This window comes from Erinaceus europaeus, chromosome 5, assembly GCF_950295315.1.
Source record: "Erinaceus europaeus chromosome 5, mEriEur2.1, whole genome shotgun sequence".
Classification (NCBI taxonomy): domain Eukaryota; kingdom Metazoa; phylum Chordata; class Mammalia; order Eulipotyphla; family Erinaceidae; genus Erinaceus; species Erinaceus europaeus.
This window is the reverse complement of record NC_080166.1, coordinates 59,425,277-59,441,375: the sequence shown is the minus strand read 5'-3', so window position 1 is coordinate 59,441,375 and position 16,099 is coordinate 59,425,277. Positions and strand designations below refer to the sequence as shown.

Genomic DNA, 16,099 nt, shown 5'->3' with positions numbered 1-16,099 from the left:
TAGTGTAATCACAAATTCTCTTCCCATCAGTGGAACAGAACTGACTTTTCCTTAGAGTCATAAAGCATCTTGAGTCATTGCAAATCAAGAGAGTGCATGTATTTAGATAAATTGTCTATTGCTCATCAATAATTGTGTCGCTAATTTGACACTATTTCAGCTAACTGCAATTGCAGTTAGTGTGGGATGTTGTAATCACACTTAAACAGTGAAATTTTCTCTGTAACCGGGGCCTTGCACATGTGTGACTACCATTTGAGCCCTTCCCCCATTCAGACTGAGAGGCAGAGAGGGAAAGACAAGACAGCGCAGTGCTGGAGCTGCCTTTGTGATGCCAAAGCTCTGTACTGTCTCTCCGGCCCCAACTAGAGCTTTTGCTTTACTCTTCCCGAGTCATATATAATTTGTTGAATGAACTTGGATACAGTGTTTACATACAAAATTAGTTTGAAGGAGGTTCTTAATCCTGGCGATTTGTTAGTGCTTCCTGAAATTATTTATGTTCTTAGAAATCACAGGATGACATTTTTACCATAAGTGGTACTAAAAGAAATGCTTGGCAACGCTCCATTTCTCTTTTTTAAAGTTCACAGAGGGATGAGAAAATGTGTGTGTGGCGAGGGAGATGATACTCTTTTAAAGAAAAATTTAAGTGGGGGTGGTTAGGTAATTTACCAGTGTACCTGACCAGTGCACCTGGCAGAACTGGGTACTCCTGACAGTCTTGCTCCAGACTGCTCTTAACAAGAAGCAAACAGTTGATTTCAAATACTATTGTTTGGTGATTGTGATTTTATACAGCTGAATCACATAGTTACTACGCATGTGTTTCTATCCCTTCTAGGAATAAAATTTAATGGCTATTAAGCCCCATCCAAAACCTGATTTTAAGTAATAGACTGTCTACTTTTTAAGTCAACAACATATAACCCCTTTATTCAACTTTTTTTTTTCTCTTCCTGGTCCCCTTTATTCAACTCTTACTATTTTTAGATTTCTCAGCCTTTTCCTTAAAATGTGTGTGAAAAGAAACTAGATCCCCTTTGCTATAAAATTGAGATATTTTATGTACTTGAACTAGACTGTTAAGTTGGTTGGCAGCTCAGAATGACAAAGCTGCCTGTTGGCTGAAATCAAGTACCTCAGGAGTCCTCACAGAGGTGAGGATACACAATTGGTGATTGCTCTGGACATACATCTAAGAGAACCAGAAGATGAACTTTTGGGAGGTCATTTGAGTTGTTCTGCTTCCCGCCATCTATGGTTCATTAAACGGACCATATTTAGTCAGCTATTTTAAGGAAGTCATATGTCTCCTAATGTGCTGCCTTGTGTTAACTTCTGATTCTCTTAGCAATAATATTTTTATGGGAATGACTTTGGCCAGGCTCTTGTATATGCTTTATAATGTTTGAGAAAACGTCTCTGAATACTTTACACCACAAACAGAAGACTCCTGTAATTTGTATCTTGTGACAATGGTTTTAACATCTCATCCTTACTCAAACCTTTCAGAAGCTTATACTGTCAGACTAGTGTAACTAAGCTTGTGTCACTTACTGTACAAGGTACCTTGGCCTTTAAAGACAGAGACAAGCAAGTTTACCATTTGCTACTTTAGGTGTTTTAGCATTTCTTAAGGTACGCTAACTTAAAAATAGCACACCAGATTCTGTGCTTGAGTCCCCAGAGCTCCTAGGTTCAATCCCCATATACCACCGAGAATTAGAGCTAAACAGTACTCAAACCCTGTCTGCCTGTCTCCTTAAAGTAAATAAATCTGCAAAAAACATTTAACATTTTAAATCAAAACAAACTCTGTTTCTCTGATGGGAAATAGCTACTCCTGTATATCCTCCCAGCCCACCCCCAAAGAGCCAGCACAATCTTAGTACAGAAAAACTAAGAATCATTGATTGTCCCAGGAACTGAGCCTGAGACCCCTCACATTGAAGTCCTGTGTTCTACTGCTTCACTGTCTCTCAGCCCTCAGTCACCACGTGATGTTCAGGAAAACACCGTGAATGCTCTTCTCTTCCAGTTAGAAGATACTGATAGGAATTAATCTTATTATTTATAGAGTAGTCCCTTACTATTGATGGTACTTCCTGAACAGTGTAATGTTCCTTGTCTTATTACCTCAATGCAGTTATCGCCCAAGTGGATGGCTTTTTGTTTGTTTGTTTGTTTGTTTTTATCACATTCTCAAAATTGTAAGCCTGCACATCCAGCTGGCCCCTGGATACACCTGATCAGAAAAGCATATATCTGTAGGTTCACCACGGGTGCTGCTAAGACCTCTCTTTCCCCAGACTGCTTCATGACCCTGTGACTTCTACTTTCCTGTTTGACCTCTTTGCCCTCCTTGTCCAGCATCAGGTCTTGTGGCTTCTCTTATTTCTTTTAATAGGAAGCCATTCTGAGTGACTGCTGTTGTTCTGTTGGAACTCTTGCTTTCAGTAACTTTTCAGAACTGTTTTTCTGGTCATGTCATTTATCTAATCAAAAACCCTGAATAGTTTTTGTTTGTTTGTTTGTTTGTTTGTTTTTCAAATCTCTTCTGAAACTCTTTTTTAAGTGTTTTGACTCACTGTTACTGGTGGGCATGTGAGAAGTTTGCTTGGTGTGTAACAGATGGAAGACCCACGTTATCTTTGTGTTCTGTTTAGCTTTAGCTGCCTAATCTTACTCTGTGCTTACAGGTACAGGTACAGGTACAGGTACAGGTACACTGGGTGACTTGTTTGGTCCATGCACCAGTAAGTCATAGCACAACTGCTCAGTGAAGTTGTTTCTACTTAGAATGCCAGTAATGACAGTTCCTGTCATCATCCTGCTGTCCTCTCTCTCTCTTTCTCTCTCCTACACACACACACACACACACACACACACACACACCTTTAATGTGATTCTTTGATGTCACCGATGGCATATTAGTGTTGTTTGGAGATTGATTTATTGATGGGGTGGGGAGAGAAGAGAAGCACAGCATCATTCTGGTGAAGTAGGTGCTGGGGATCAAACTTGGGACCTCATGCTTGAGAGTGCAGTGCTTTAGCCACTTCCCAGGTTTCAGGTGCATGTGCACGTCAAGCACCTATTTTTCAAATTCAGTTTGGTTCTTTGGCCAGTTTGATTCTCATATAATCAAGATAGTAGCAGACCAACTTAGTACTCGTAAACGCAGCAAAATAAGGAAATTGTTCTGTTAATGCATTGGAAGTGTTGATTCTAACTTTGTCTAATTATCCTTTCTGTCTTACCGTTAGGCTTGCATTGATGACAATGTGGAAATGGTGAAGTTTCTGGTGGAAAATGGAGCAAATATTAATCAACCTGATAACGAAGGCTGGATACCACTGCATGCAGCTGCTTCTTGTGGATATCTTGATATTGCAGAGTAAGTCAGTTCTGTGTTTTCTTGACCCACATGCCCTAGGGTTAGAAACCTAGTGTTCCTATCAGTGTGAAGTGAGTGGAGCCCTTAAGTCTGAAAACTGCTCTTACTGGGAAAGACGAGTAGTCTCTGGAATCCCGTTATTTATTGATAAGTCTTCCACTCTTATCTCCCACCCCCACCCCCTTTGGATTTTGGAAGATTGTATTAGTACAAATAATAATGCATATCCCCCCCTTTTTTTTTGCATGCATGTCAAATTGTATTAATCTATTCAAGGATGGTATTTAATGGCCTAGCATATTCTCATATAATTATGAATTGTTCCTCAATTCATAGCTTGCTGTCAGATAATTTTGTCTTTCTTTCCCCCTCATTTCGCTGTAGGGAGTGTGATGTATAGCTTTCCAACTCCATTTATGTTTGCTTAGTTTTTATTAATATTTTTTCTAAAAACATGCATCTCTTTGAAAGGACAATAACATTGTTCTGATAATGTTCTCTCTATAGATTTGATGTCAGCTGGGATGCCATTACAAGTAACAGTACCCAGTTTTAAAGGAACTCAAGAAGATTTACTTAGCTTCTTTTTGTAAAAGAAACTTTCTTTTTACAAAAGATACAAGAATCTGTCTTTTGGTTACCTCTAGTCTGTTTTATAGGAAAGGCAATGTATTCTGTTCTGTACTGATATTCTTAATAGTAAGTTGTTCCACTAGTTTTTTGTTTGTTTAGGTTTAAGTCATTTTAGGAGTGCAAGCTTATGAAATACATTTCATGTATTTCAATTCACTGCAGTCATTATCCTTATTGACTGGCATATTATATGCCATGTTTGGTCATCAAGACTATTAAGTTGCTTTGGAAGTCTTCATGTTGGCTTCTAACTCTTTAGGACATAACCAAATAAAGTGATCTCTAAAAGCTTCCTTGCTCTTGAGCTTACATGATGTTCCAGATTCAACTTTTATTATTTATTTATTTTAACTTTCTGGTTATCGTTCTTTATTGGATATAGACAGCCAGAAATTGAGAAGGGAGGGGGACAGACAGACACCTGCAGCTCTGCTTCCAATCACGAAGCTTTCTGCCTGCAACTGGGGGCCAGAGACTTTGAACCCTGGTCCTTGTGTATTGTAACATGTGTGCTCAACCAGGTGCACCACCACCTGGCCCTTCTTTTTTATTTATATATTTTTGTCTTGAGTCTAGAGTTGTTACTTCTTCATATGCTACAATTTCGTAACTTTTGAGCTTGGTCATTGTTTCCCATTGAAATTGAGCACTGGCGGCTGGGTGGTAGTGCAGCGGCATGAAGCTCAAGGACTGGCATAAGGATCCCAGTTCTAGCCCCCAGATCCCCACCTGTGGTGGGGAGGGGTCACTTCACGGGCAGTGAGGCAGGTCTGCAGGTGTCTATCTTTCTCTCCCCCTCTCTGTCTTCCCCTCCTCTCCATTTCTGTCTGTCCTACCCAACAACAACAATAACTATGACAACAATAACAGCAACAAGGGCAGCAAAATGGGGGAAAAAGGCCTTTAGGAGCAGTGGATTTCGTAGTGCAGACAGAGCCCGAATGATAACTCTGGAGGCCAAAAAAAAAAGAAAGAAAGAAAAGAAAAGAAATAGAGCACCATGGTGATTTTAAACTGTTTGTGGCAGCACCAACAATGAAATGATTTTTGAGTGAGTGCAAGCTCTCCCTTGCCCCCCCCCCCGTGTGTGTGTGTGTGTGTGTGTGTGTGTGTGTGTGTGTGTGTGTGTGTGTGTTTCAGAATGGGGAGAACATTTTCAGAGTGTGCTCCCATGCCTTGTTTCTCAGCAGAGCACCAGTACCTCAGCACCAGTCCACTGACCCCCCCCCCCCATTCCCAGACACTCCCTCACTGCCAGGCACCCTTGATAACCTCAGTCGTACAGTTGGAGATGAATGGCTTATCTTCATTGGATTTTGCTTGTTTCCTTGGTTTGTTTCTTTATTTCCTCCACAAGAGAGACCATTCAGTATTTTCCTTTTATATAAGTTCCTTTTTTTTTTTTTTTTTTTTTGCAAGACTAGCTTGGTGTTAGTGAGTCCTTTAATAGCTGATTGTCTGAAAAGCACCAGCTTCTCTTTCAAACCCAACTGATAACCTAGCTGGTGTTCTGCACAAGTCTTCTCCATGCACTGCTTCGAGACTGTTACTTACAGAGTTTCTGTAGAGAAATCAGCTGCTAGTCTCACAGGTGGGGCGGGGGCGGGGCAGGGGAGGGGGCTTGGTTCCTTACAGGTGACTTCCTTTCTCTTCTTGCCTTCAATGCTCTCCTTCTCTTTGACTTTCACTCTGGGGCTTAGTCAGCTTAGATTTGGAATCATTTTTTCTCAGAGCTCCTAAGCTTTCTGAATTTGTGGTTGTGGCTCCTTCAATTTGGGAAAATTTGCTGAGACTATTTCTTCAAATAAGAATTTTCTTTTTCTTTACCCTTCTCTCTCTCTTTTCCTTCTGACAATGTTTGATTTCTGAAGTCATTCCTTTCTTGTGTGACATTTGATTTGTGTTCTAAATTGTCCCTAATCATGTGTTTGTGAATATCATATGAATCTGAATCCTTATTACAAATTTACTAGGTTTGAGTCTAATTTATAGAAATTTTTTTTCATGACAGATAAATTATTGGGCTGTTGGATAAGTCATGACTTTTCTGACAAACCAATGTACTATAATACATATGCAAAATGCACTTTAAAGCTAAAATAAATTCTCTTCTAAAGTTTGGTGGGGGTTTTGTTGTGAGGGAAGTAAGGTTTCCAAGACAGTTGTCTTCACAGAGCTGCAGGTTCTCCCTCCCCTTTCTGTAATGGACGTGTGCACTCCACCAGTGTCCCTCCCTCACACCCATCCCAGTGTCCTTCTTCCTGCTGCAGCAGGCCACATCTAGTCCAAGTTTCATCCTGTGCTTTCTCATTCCTTTGCATCTTAAGTTCCTCCTGTAAGTAATATCACCTAGTATTTGCCCTTCTTCTGTCTAATCTCACTTAATATGACCCGTTCAAGTTCCATCCAAGATGAAACAAAGGAAGTGATTTCATCGTTAATAGTTGAGTTGTAGTCGTGTGCGTGTGTGTGTTACAGTCTGTATATGGCTTTGGGAAAGAATCATGTTAATGATGTTATTTCTTCTAATTCATAAGCATGGAATGTCCTGCCACTTCTTTCTTCCTATCTTTTTATTTCCTTCAGTGGTGACTCATAATTTTTGGTACAAAAAGTCTTTCCACCTCCCTTGTTAATTAAGTTTGTTTCTGTGTGTCTGATTGTTTTTGCTGCTTTTTATAAAAAGGGTCAATTTCTGTATTTCTTCTAGTTTTCTGTTTGCCTAGAGGAATGCCACTGATTGGTCAGTAACTTTAACTTATTTGAATAACTAATTTTAGTCTTTTTTTTTTTGTAAATCATAGGAAATTTTACATTACTTAAAAGTATATTTAAATAATAAAACTTAAATGATTTATTTCATTAGTATTTTGGGAATGTTAGTATTCTGATCAGTACTTATATATGTTTTGGTTGGATTTTTGTTGTTGTTTGTATGTGTTTTTAATTTCATCACCCCGTTCTTTTCTTGACTTCTGTTTTAGATATTAAAGGATATGTTTACTTGAACAGCTTTAATTTTGCCATGAAAGTTTCCATAGTAGAGGAAATTGGCCCTGTATTATACTTGCATTATAATTTCATTGTACCTAGAATAGAATATTTTATTTTCTTGTTTGATGTGGTTTTAAGGATACGCTTGTTGAGGATTTCATATTATAAAATGGTGATGGTTTAATATTCAATAATAATGCATCCATGGTCTTCCCTAGTCACTTAAAGAGTTAGCTAGTTAAGGGTATGATAACTTTAAAATATTTGTATTGCCTTATTTATGGCTTGACTTTTCTTCTCCATTGTGCCGATTATTCTTTAAACATAATTCTCAGGATTTTTCTTGACTAACCCATCAAAATATATTTAGTATTTAACTTTCATCACTTCTTTTATTTCTACCTTATCTTGGATTTTTGTTTTCCACTGTAATTGTTTATAATTATTGCACAACTCTTTTTTTAATCTTTTTTTTAAATTTACTTATTAATATTATTTTGGTTTATTTAGAGACAGAGAGCTTGAGAGGCGAGGGGGAAATAGAATGAGACAGAGAGCTACCTAGAGCACTGTTACTTTTACACACACACACACACACACACACACACACACACACACACACACACACACACACACACACACACCCAGGGTGGGGACTGGGGCATTGAACTTGAGCCTCCAGCATGGTGATCTGTGCACTGTACTAGGTGAGTCTTTCTGTCTGGAAGTAGAGAAACAAAAGTCCTTCAAGAACAAAGGAGCCGCATAGATGTGGGTCCTAGTAATGACACCGGTTTGGGAGCAACAGTGCCTATGTTGTACAGTACATTGTACAATTGAAAATTGTGGTGTCAAGGTAAATATATAGATGGAACTTTTACTAAATAAATGTGGGTTTTCAGGATTTAGTGCATGACTAAAGAAAACTCAAATCATGGTCTGGGGGAAATTTAAGAGAAATAGCCAATTCTGAAGATGTGCTTTTGAGATCTCCTATTTTTAAGTTGACTTTAAGAAGAAAATTTTAAATACTTCCCCCTGTTTTGAAGTTTTTTTTTTTTAAGCAAATAACAATCCAGGTGTCTATAGACAGCCAGAAAATTAAAGCTGTTTTTCAGAAGTCAGCCCATTCTTCTCATAAATATTAGCTTTTCCTCCTATTTAAATGATTTAAAGCACAACTGTGAGACATGATGTCAGAAGTTAAGAAAAACGTTTGGCAGGGTTTCTGGATTACCAACACATGTACTGGTAACATGAATTATATGCAAAAAGAATGCTTCCACCTTTGGGGTTTTGACAGATCAAAAGTTATTTTTTAAAGGTAATACTAGAAACTATAATCTGTTGATGATTAAAAATGGGAGAGGGTGTGCCCCACTTCTGGAAAGATAAAATAGGTTGTGCTTTGTCCTCTTCATCCTACAAAGCACAATTGAAAACCCTGATGCTACTTACAAAACATAAGATGCTGAAGGGGGGCGGGCAGCACTTTAATTTAGGATTGAAAAAAATCCAGTAATTAACATAAGTGAAAATTCAACTGGAAGGCTCTATAACAGGACTGATGGCATAGAAGAATTAGTGAATTGAGAGATAGGACAGTAGAAATTACTGAATCTGAACAACAGAGGGGAAAATAGGTTAAAATAAAAAGCGCAGAACCCAGAGGACGGTAAGAGCTAACATTGGGGGCTCTGGAGTCTTAGAAAAAGGGCGGGGCAGAGGGTGTAAGAAGAGCATGGAAGGGATGGTCAGCAGTGGTTCAAAGTTACGAGAAGAGAGAAATCTACAAATTTAAGCAGAGTGGCAACTCTTAAACACGGTAATACAAAGCCGGCCGCACCAAGACATTCTGTCTATCATTAAGACCCTTGGCAGATCATCGAGTGCCACCAGAGGCCGTGGGCTCAGGGTGACATGACACCTGTCGAGTGCCGGAAGAAGAGGGCTTTCTGAATGCACTCACTCGCTGAATGATGTGATGTGCCCGGTCTGCCGCACACAGCCCAGGTGGGAACCTGTTCTCAGCCGCAACGGAGAACGGTGGTGCGGTGGGGTCTTTGCTCCTTGGCCTGCCCCCCACCCTGTCTGTCTCTTTCTCTGTCTCTCTCTCTCTCCTGTCTGAGAAAAGTAGCCCAGAGTGGCAAGGCCCTGGCAAAGAATGGAAAGGGAAGAAGGGGAAGGGTGGTAGCTCTCACAGACCAGAGAGAGTTCACTGGGCAGCTCCCATGCCTTCCTGTGGAGATGTGAGCAGCTCTGAGGTGTGGTATCGCGCCCTGTCTCACTTTCTGAATGAAAAAGTGACCCAGGAGTGATAAAATCACACACAAGTGAAGCCCAAGCTCTGAATGAAAAAAGGAAAGCCTTCAAGGGTCTCAAGTCAGAGTGCTTATTGGTGTTTTCAATGTGATGATGATGTTCAACTATTCTTAATTGTGGTATAGGGAGTCGGGCGGTAGCATAGCTGGTTAAGGATCCTGGGTCAAGCCCCCGGCTCCCCACCTGCAGGAGGGTCGCTCCACAAATGGTGAAGCAGGTCTGCAGGTGTCTGTCTGTCTCTCCCTCTCTCTGTCTCCCCATCTCTAGATTTCTCTCTGTCCTATCCAACAACGACATCAATAACAGCAATAATAACTACAACAATAAAACAACAAGGGCAACAAAAGGGAATAAACAAATAAATATTAAATAAAATAAAATAAATCGTGGTCTAGAAGAACTTAAAACTTAATGTGATAAAACACATTTGTTTCTCTCGGTGAAACAAATTGAGTTTTGCAGTGCCGGAACTCCTCCCACCAAATGCAGATTCCCGGCATCCAGTCCTCACTAGCTACCTTTCAGCTTATGTGCCTATGAGTCGAATGGGTCAGACAGGATTTGTTATTTTGTAACTGATTTATTTTGCCTAGCAAAGTGGTCTTGAACTTTGTCTATGTGAAACTTCCTCTTTTAAAAATTTTTATTATTTTTAAAAAGATGTATTCATTTTCGCTCTTGTATAGCTTTTTAAATTTTATTTGTTTATTTAGAATAGAGACAGAAGTTGAATAAGAAGAGTGAAATGGAGAGGGAGAAAGAGACACACCTGCATCGTTGGTTCACTGTTCCCTTGCAAACTATATTGTGTGTGTTCAAACCAGAAAACCACTACCTGAGCCCTTTATTTACTTATGAGAAAGGAGAAGAAAGTCTTTGACTTTCGTTAAGGAAATAAAGATGGAGCGGGGAAGCAATTACAGAAGCCAGACCTTCCACCTTCTGCACCCCATAATGACCCTGGGTCCATACTCCCAGGGAGGTTAGAAAATAGGAAAGCTATCAGGGGAGATGGGATACAGAGTTATGGTGGTGGGAATTGTACCCCTCTTATCCTATGGTCTTGTTGGTGTTTCCATTTTATAAATAAATTAATTAAAATTTAAAAAAATTAAATAAAGATGGGGCTCCAGGTGGTAGTACACCTGGTTAAGTGCTCACATTACAGTGTACAAGGACCCAGGTTCAAGCCCCTGGTACCCACCTGCAGGGGGAAAGCTTCACAAGTGGTAAAGCAGTGCTGCAGGTGTCTCTGTCTCTATCCAATAATAAAATGAATATATAAAAATTTTTAAAAGCTATAAAAAAGAGAAAATATGTCCTGTAGAAAGTTAAAAGTTAGAACTCTGAAGTATTTAAAAAAAAAAAAAACTCATCTGAGAAGTGGCCATTCTTTTAATTTGTAATCTCGTGATTTTTAAAAAATATTTATTTATTCCCTTTTGTTGCCTGTTGTTTCCTTGTTGTAGTTATTATTATTGATGTTATTGATGTCATCGTCATTGTTGGATAGGACAGGGAGAAATGGATAGAGATGGGGGAGAGAAAGATAGACACCTGCAGACCTGTTTCACTGCCTTTGAAGCAACTCCCCTGCAGGTGGGAAGCCCGGGGGCTCGAAATGGGATCCTTATGCTGGTCCTTGTGCTTTGCACCACATGCGCTTGACCCGCTGTGCTACTGCCCGGCTCCCCCTGTGATTTTTTTTTTCTTTCCAAGAAATCCAAGAATATATTTTTTCTAATTAGCATCATGTGAATTGCTTGTACCCTGGCCTTCTATTTCCTTGACTTTCTTTTTATCTTTTTAATGTATTCTAGTCATGTTCTCACTATATCTAGGGTACCTAAAAGTGGACTTACAGCCCGTGTTTGTTTACAGTCACCTTAAACACTGCTTTCAAAATGTGATGGTTTTGCATGGTGTGGTGACAAAATTTGAATTTTCTTTTTTTTATAATTTATTTCTTTATTGGGGAATTAATGTTTTACATTCAACAGTAAATACAATAGTTTGTACATGCATAACATTCCCCAGTTTCCCATTTAAGATACAACCTCCACTATTGTCATTTATCATCCTTCATGGACCTGTATTCTCTCCATCCACCCACCCCAGAGTCTTTTACTTTGGTACAATACGCCAATTCCATTTCAGGTTCTACTTGTGTTTTCTTTTCTGATCTTGTTTTTCAACTTCTGCCTAAGAGTGAGATCATCCCATACTCATCCTTCTGTTTCTGACTTATTTCACTCAACATGATTTTTTCAAGGTCCATCCAAGATTGACTGAAAACGGTGAAGACACCATTTTTTACAGCTGAGTAGTATTCCATTGTGTATATATATCACAACTTGCTCAGCCACTCATCTGTTGTTGGACACCTGGGTTGTTTCCAGGTTTTGGCTATTACAAATTGTGCTGCCAAAAACATATGTGTACACAGACCTTTTTGGATGGATGTGTTGGGTTCCTTAGGATATATCCCCAGGAGAGAAATTGCAGGATCATAGGGTAGGTCCATTTCTAGCCTTCTGAGAGTTCTCCAGACTGTTCTCCACAGAGGTTGGACCAATTTGCATTCCCACCAGCAGTGTAGGAGGGTTCCTTTGACCCCACACCCTCTCCAGCATTTGCTGCTGTTTCCTTTTCTGATGTATGACATTCTCACAGGAGTGAAGTGATATCTCATTGTTGTCTTTATTTGCATTTCTCTGACACTCAGAGACTTGGAGCATTTTTTCATGTGTTTCTCAGCCTTTTGGATCTCTTCTGTGGTGAATATTCTGTCCAACGCCTCCCCTCATTTTTGGATGGGGTTATTTGTTGTCTTGTTGTTGAGTCTGGCAAGCTCTTTATATATGTTGGTTATTAAACTCTTATCTGATGTATGGCATGTAAAGATCTTCTCCCATTCTGTGAGGGGTCTCTTGGTTTGGGTAGTAGTTTCTTTTGCTGTGAAGAAGCTTTTTAATTTGATGTGGTCCCATAGGTTTATACTTGCCTTAGTCTTCTTTGTAATTGGATTCGTTTCATTGAAAATGTCTTTAAAATTTATGCAGAAAAGAGTTCTGCCAATATTTTCCTCTAAGTATCTGATAGTTTGTGGTCTAACATCCAAGTCCTTGATCCACTTGGAATTTACTTTTGTATTTGGTGAAATACAGTGATTCAGTTTCATTCTTCTGTATGTTTCAACCCATTTTCTCCAACACCATTTGTTGAAGAGACTCTGCTTTCCCCATTTAATAGTCTGGGCCCCTTTGTCAAAGATTAGATGTCCATAGGTGTGGGGCCTCATTTCTGGGCTCTCAGTTCTATTCCACTGGTCAGTGTGTCTGTTCTTGTTCCAGTACCAAGCAGTTTTGATGACAATGGCCCTATAATACAGTTTGAGATCTGGGAGTGTGATGCCTCGGGTTCTGTTCTTTTTTCTCAAGATTGTTTTGGCAATTCTAGGTCTTTTCTGGTTCCAGATAAACATCTATTCTCCTAAAAAATGTGCTTGGGATCTTGATGGGGATTACATTAAATTTATAGATGGCTCTGGGTAATATATTCATTTTGATGATGTTAATTCTTCCAACCCATGAACATGGAATATCTTTCCACTTCTTTGTGTCTTTTTCAATTTCTTTGAGTGACTCATAATTTTCAGTATACAAGTCTTTCACTTCCTTGGTTAGATTTACTCCTAGATATTTTATTGTTTTTGTTGCTATAGTAAAAGGAATTGATTTCTGGATTTCAATTTCTTCTGACTTAGTGTTTGCATAGAGGAATGCCACTGACTTTTGAATGTTAATTTTATAGCCTGACACCTTACTGTATTACCTGATGATTTCCAAAAGCTTCTTGCTGGATTCTTTAGGTTTTTCTATGTATACTATCATGTCATCTGCAAATAAGGAGAGTTTGACTTCTTCTCTTCCAATCTGTATCCCTTTAATTCCTTGCTCCTGCCTGATTGCTGTGGCAAGAACTTCCAACACTATGTTGAATAGTAATGGTGATAGTGGGCAGCCCTATCTAGTACCTGATCTGAGTGGAAATGCTTCCAGTTTTTCACCTTTGAGTATGATGTTGGCTGTAGGTTTGCTATATATAGACTCCACTATCTTCAGGAATTTTCCATCTATTCCCATTTTTTGTAGTGTTTTGATCATAAAGATATGTTGTATTTTGTCAAAGCCTTTCTATGCATCTTTTGATATGACCATGTTATTTTTGGTATTGTTTTTGTTGATGTGGTGGATCACATTGATTGATTTATGTATATTAAACCAACCTTGCATGCCTGGGAGAAACCCCACTTGGTCATGATGAACAATCTTTTTGATATACTACTGTATCCAGTTGGTTAGAATTTTGTTTAATATTTTCGCATCTATGTTCATCAGAGATATTGGTCTGTAGTTTTCTTTTTTGGTTGTGTCCCTGTCTTCTTTTGGTATCAGGCTGATGTTGGCTTCATAGAAGCTGGCAGGGAGTATTCCAGTGTCTTCAATCTTATGGAAGACTTTTAAAAGTAGAGGTATTAGTCCTTCTTTGAAGGTTTTGTAGAATTCATTTGTAAAACCATGTGGTCCAGGACTTTTATTTTTGGGGAGATTTTTGATAACTGTTTCAATTTCATTAGCTGTGATGGGCCTGTTCATGTTATCCACTTCCTCTTTACTTAGTTTTGGAAGTTGGTAGGTATCTAGGAAATCATTCATTTCTTCCAGGTTCTCTAGCTTGGTGGCAGATAGTTGTTCATAGAAGCCTCGCATGATATGTTGAATTTCTGTAGTGTCTGTTGTGATATCTCCTCTTTCATTTAGTATCCGATTTATTTGGGTCTTCTCCCTTTTTTGTTTTGTGAGTCTGGCTAAAGGTTTGTCGATTTTGTTTACTCTTTCGAAGAACCAACATTTGCTTTCGTTGATCTTTTGTATGGTTTTCCTATTCTCAATGTTAATTATTTCTGCCCTAACTTTAGTGATTTCTGGCCTTCTGGTTGCTTTAGGGTTCCTTTGTTCTTCTTCTTCTAGGTCTTTAAGATGTGCAATCAGGCTGTTTATTTGTGCTTTTTCTTGTTTCCTAATGTGTGCTTGTATAGCTATGAACTTCCCTCTTAGGACTGCTTTAGCTGTGTCCCAAATATTTTGTTAGCTTGTGTCTTCATTTTCATTGAACTCTCGAAACATTTTGATTTCTTCTTTGATTTCCTCTTTGACCCAGAAGTTGTTAAGAAGTGTACTGTTGAGCTTCCACATTTTGGGACTCTTAATAATCTTTTGTTGATTGTTAAGTGTTAGTTTAATTCCACTGTGGTCTGAGAAGATGCTTGGGATGATTTCAATGCTCTTGAATTGGCTGAGGCTGTCTTTGTGGCCTAATATATGGTCTATCCTTGAGAATGACCCATGTGGATTTGAGTAAAATGTGTATTCCAGTTTCTTGGGATGAATGACTCTGAAAATGTCCAATAGTTCCAGTTTATCTATCTCTTCATTTAGCTCCCTTATGTCTTTATTGATTTTCTGCCTGGATGATCTGTTAAGTTGAGAGAGTGGGGTGTTGAAGTCCCCTACTATGATTGTGTTGCTGTTAATATATTGCTGTAGCTCTTTCAGTAGAAGTTTGATGTATTTAGATGGCTTCTCATTGGGTGCATAGATGTTAATAATTGTTAAGTCCTCTTGATTGACTGATCCTCTGAGCATTAAGTAGTGTCAATTCCTATCTTTTTTAATCTTATCTATTTTAAAGTCTATCGTGTCAGATATGAGAATAGCTGTTCCTGCCCTTTTTTGTGGGCCATTGGTTTGTATGATAGTTTTCCATCCTTTAACTTTAAGTCTGTGTTTGTCTTGTTGAGTTAGGTGGGTTTCCTGTAGATAGCATATTGTTGGGTTGTGTTTTCTGATCCGTCTTCCTACTCTGTGTCTTTTAATAGGTGAATTCAGGCCATTGACATTTATTGATATCAAAGATTGAAGCTATTTTAACGCCATTCTTGTAAGGTTTTAGAGTATTTTGATATATGTCCTATTTGTGGTGGTCTAATTTTTATAGGAGACCTTTCAGAACTTCTTTCAGGGCAGGCTTGGTGATAGTTGATTCCTTCGACTGTTGCTTTTCTGAGAAGCTTTTGATGCCTCCATCTAGTCTGAATGACAGTCTGGCAGGATATAGTATTCTTGGTTGAAAGCCTTTCACATTGAGCACTCGATAGATATCTTGCCATTCTCTTCTGGCCTGTAGTGTTTGTATGGAGAAGTCTGCTGCTAATCTTATGGGTTTTCCTTTGTAGGTGACTCTTTGTTTTTCTCTTGCAGCCTTGAGGATCCTTTCTTTATCCTTATTCCTTTCCATTCTAAGTATGACATGTCTTGGTGTCTTTAGGTCTGGGTTAATTCTGTTTGGGACCCTCTGGGCTTCTTGAATCTTTATGTCTTTGATGTTGTCTAGACTAGAGAAGTTTTCAGCTATTATGGCCTGGAAAATGCTTTCTTCCTCTCCTTCTCTTTCTTCCTCTGGTATGCCAATAATGCGTATATTGTTTCTTTTGAAGTCATCCCATAGGACTCTGTTGTTGTTTTCAGCATCTCTTAATCTCTTTTTGAGATCTCTTACTTCTTTTTTAGTTGTCTCTAATTCATCCTCAATCTTGCTAATTCTGTCTTCAGCCTCATAGATTCTATTCTCTCTACCCTCTACTGTTTTCTGTAGTTCATCTATTTTGTTGCCCTGCTCTCATACTGT

At 38.9% G+C, this 16,099-nt stretch overlaps 1 protein-coding gene across 4 annotated transcripts in view; it reads left to right on the top strand.

The window, feature by feature from the left end:
- The window catches only part of PPP1R12A (protein phosphatase 1 regulatory subunit 12A), a 139,974-nt gene that overhangs the window by 44,825 nt on the left and 79,050 nt on the right, over positions 1–16,099 (top strand). For all 4 annotated transcript variants that reach the window (XM_060191360.1, XM_060191362.1, XM_060191361.1 and 1 more), the window contains exon 2: positions 3,270–3,400. In XM_060191360.1, coding sequence (XP_060047343.1) covers positions 3,270–3,400 — 131 coding nt within the window. The remainder of the gene's footprint in view (positions 1–3,269; positions 3,401–16,099) is intronic.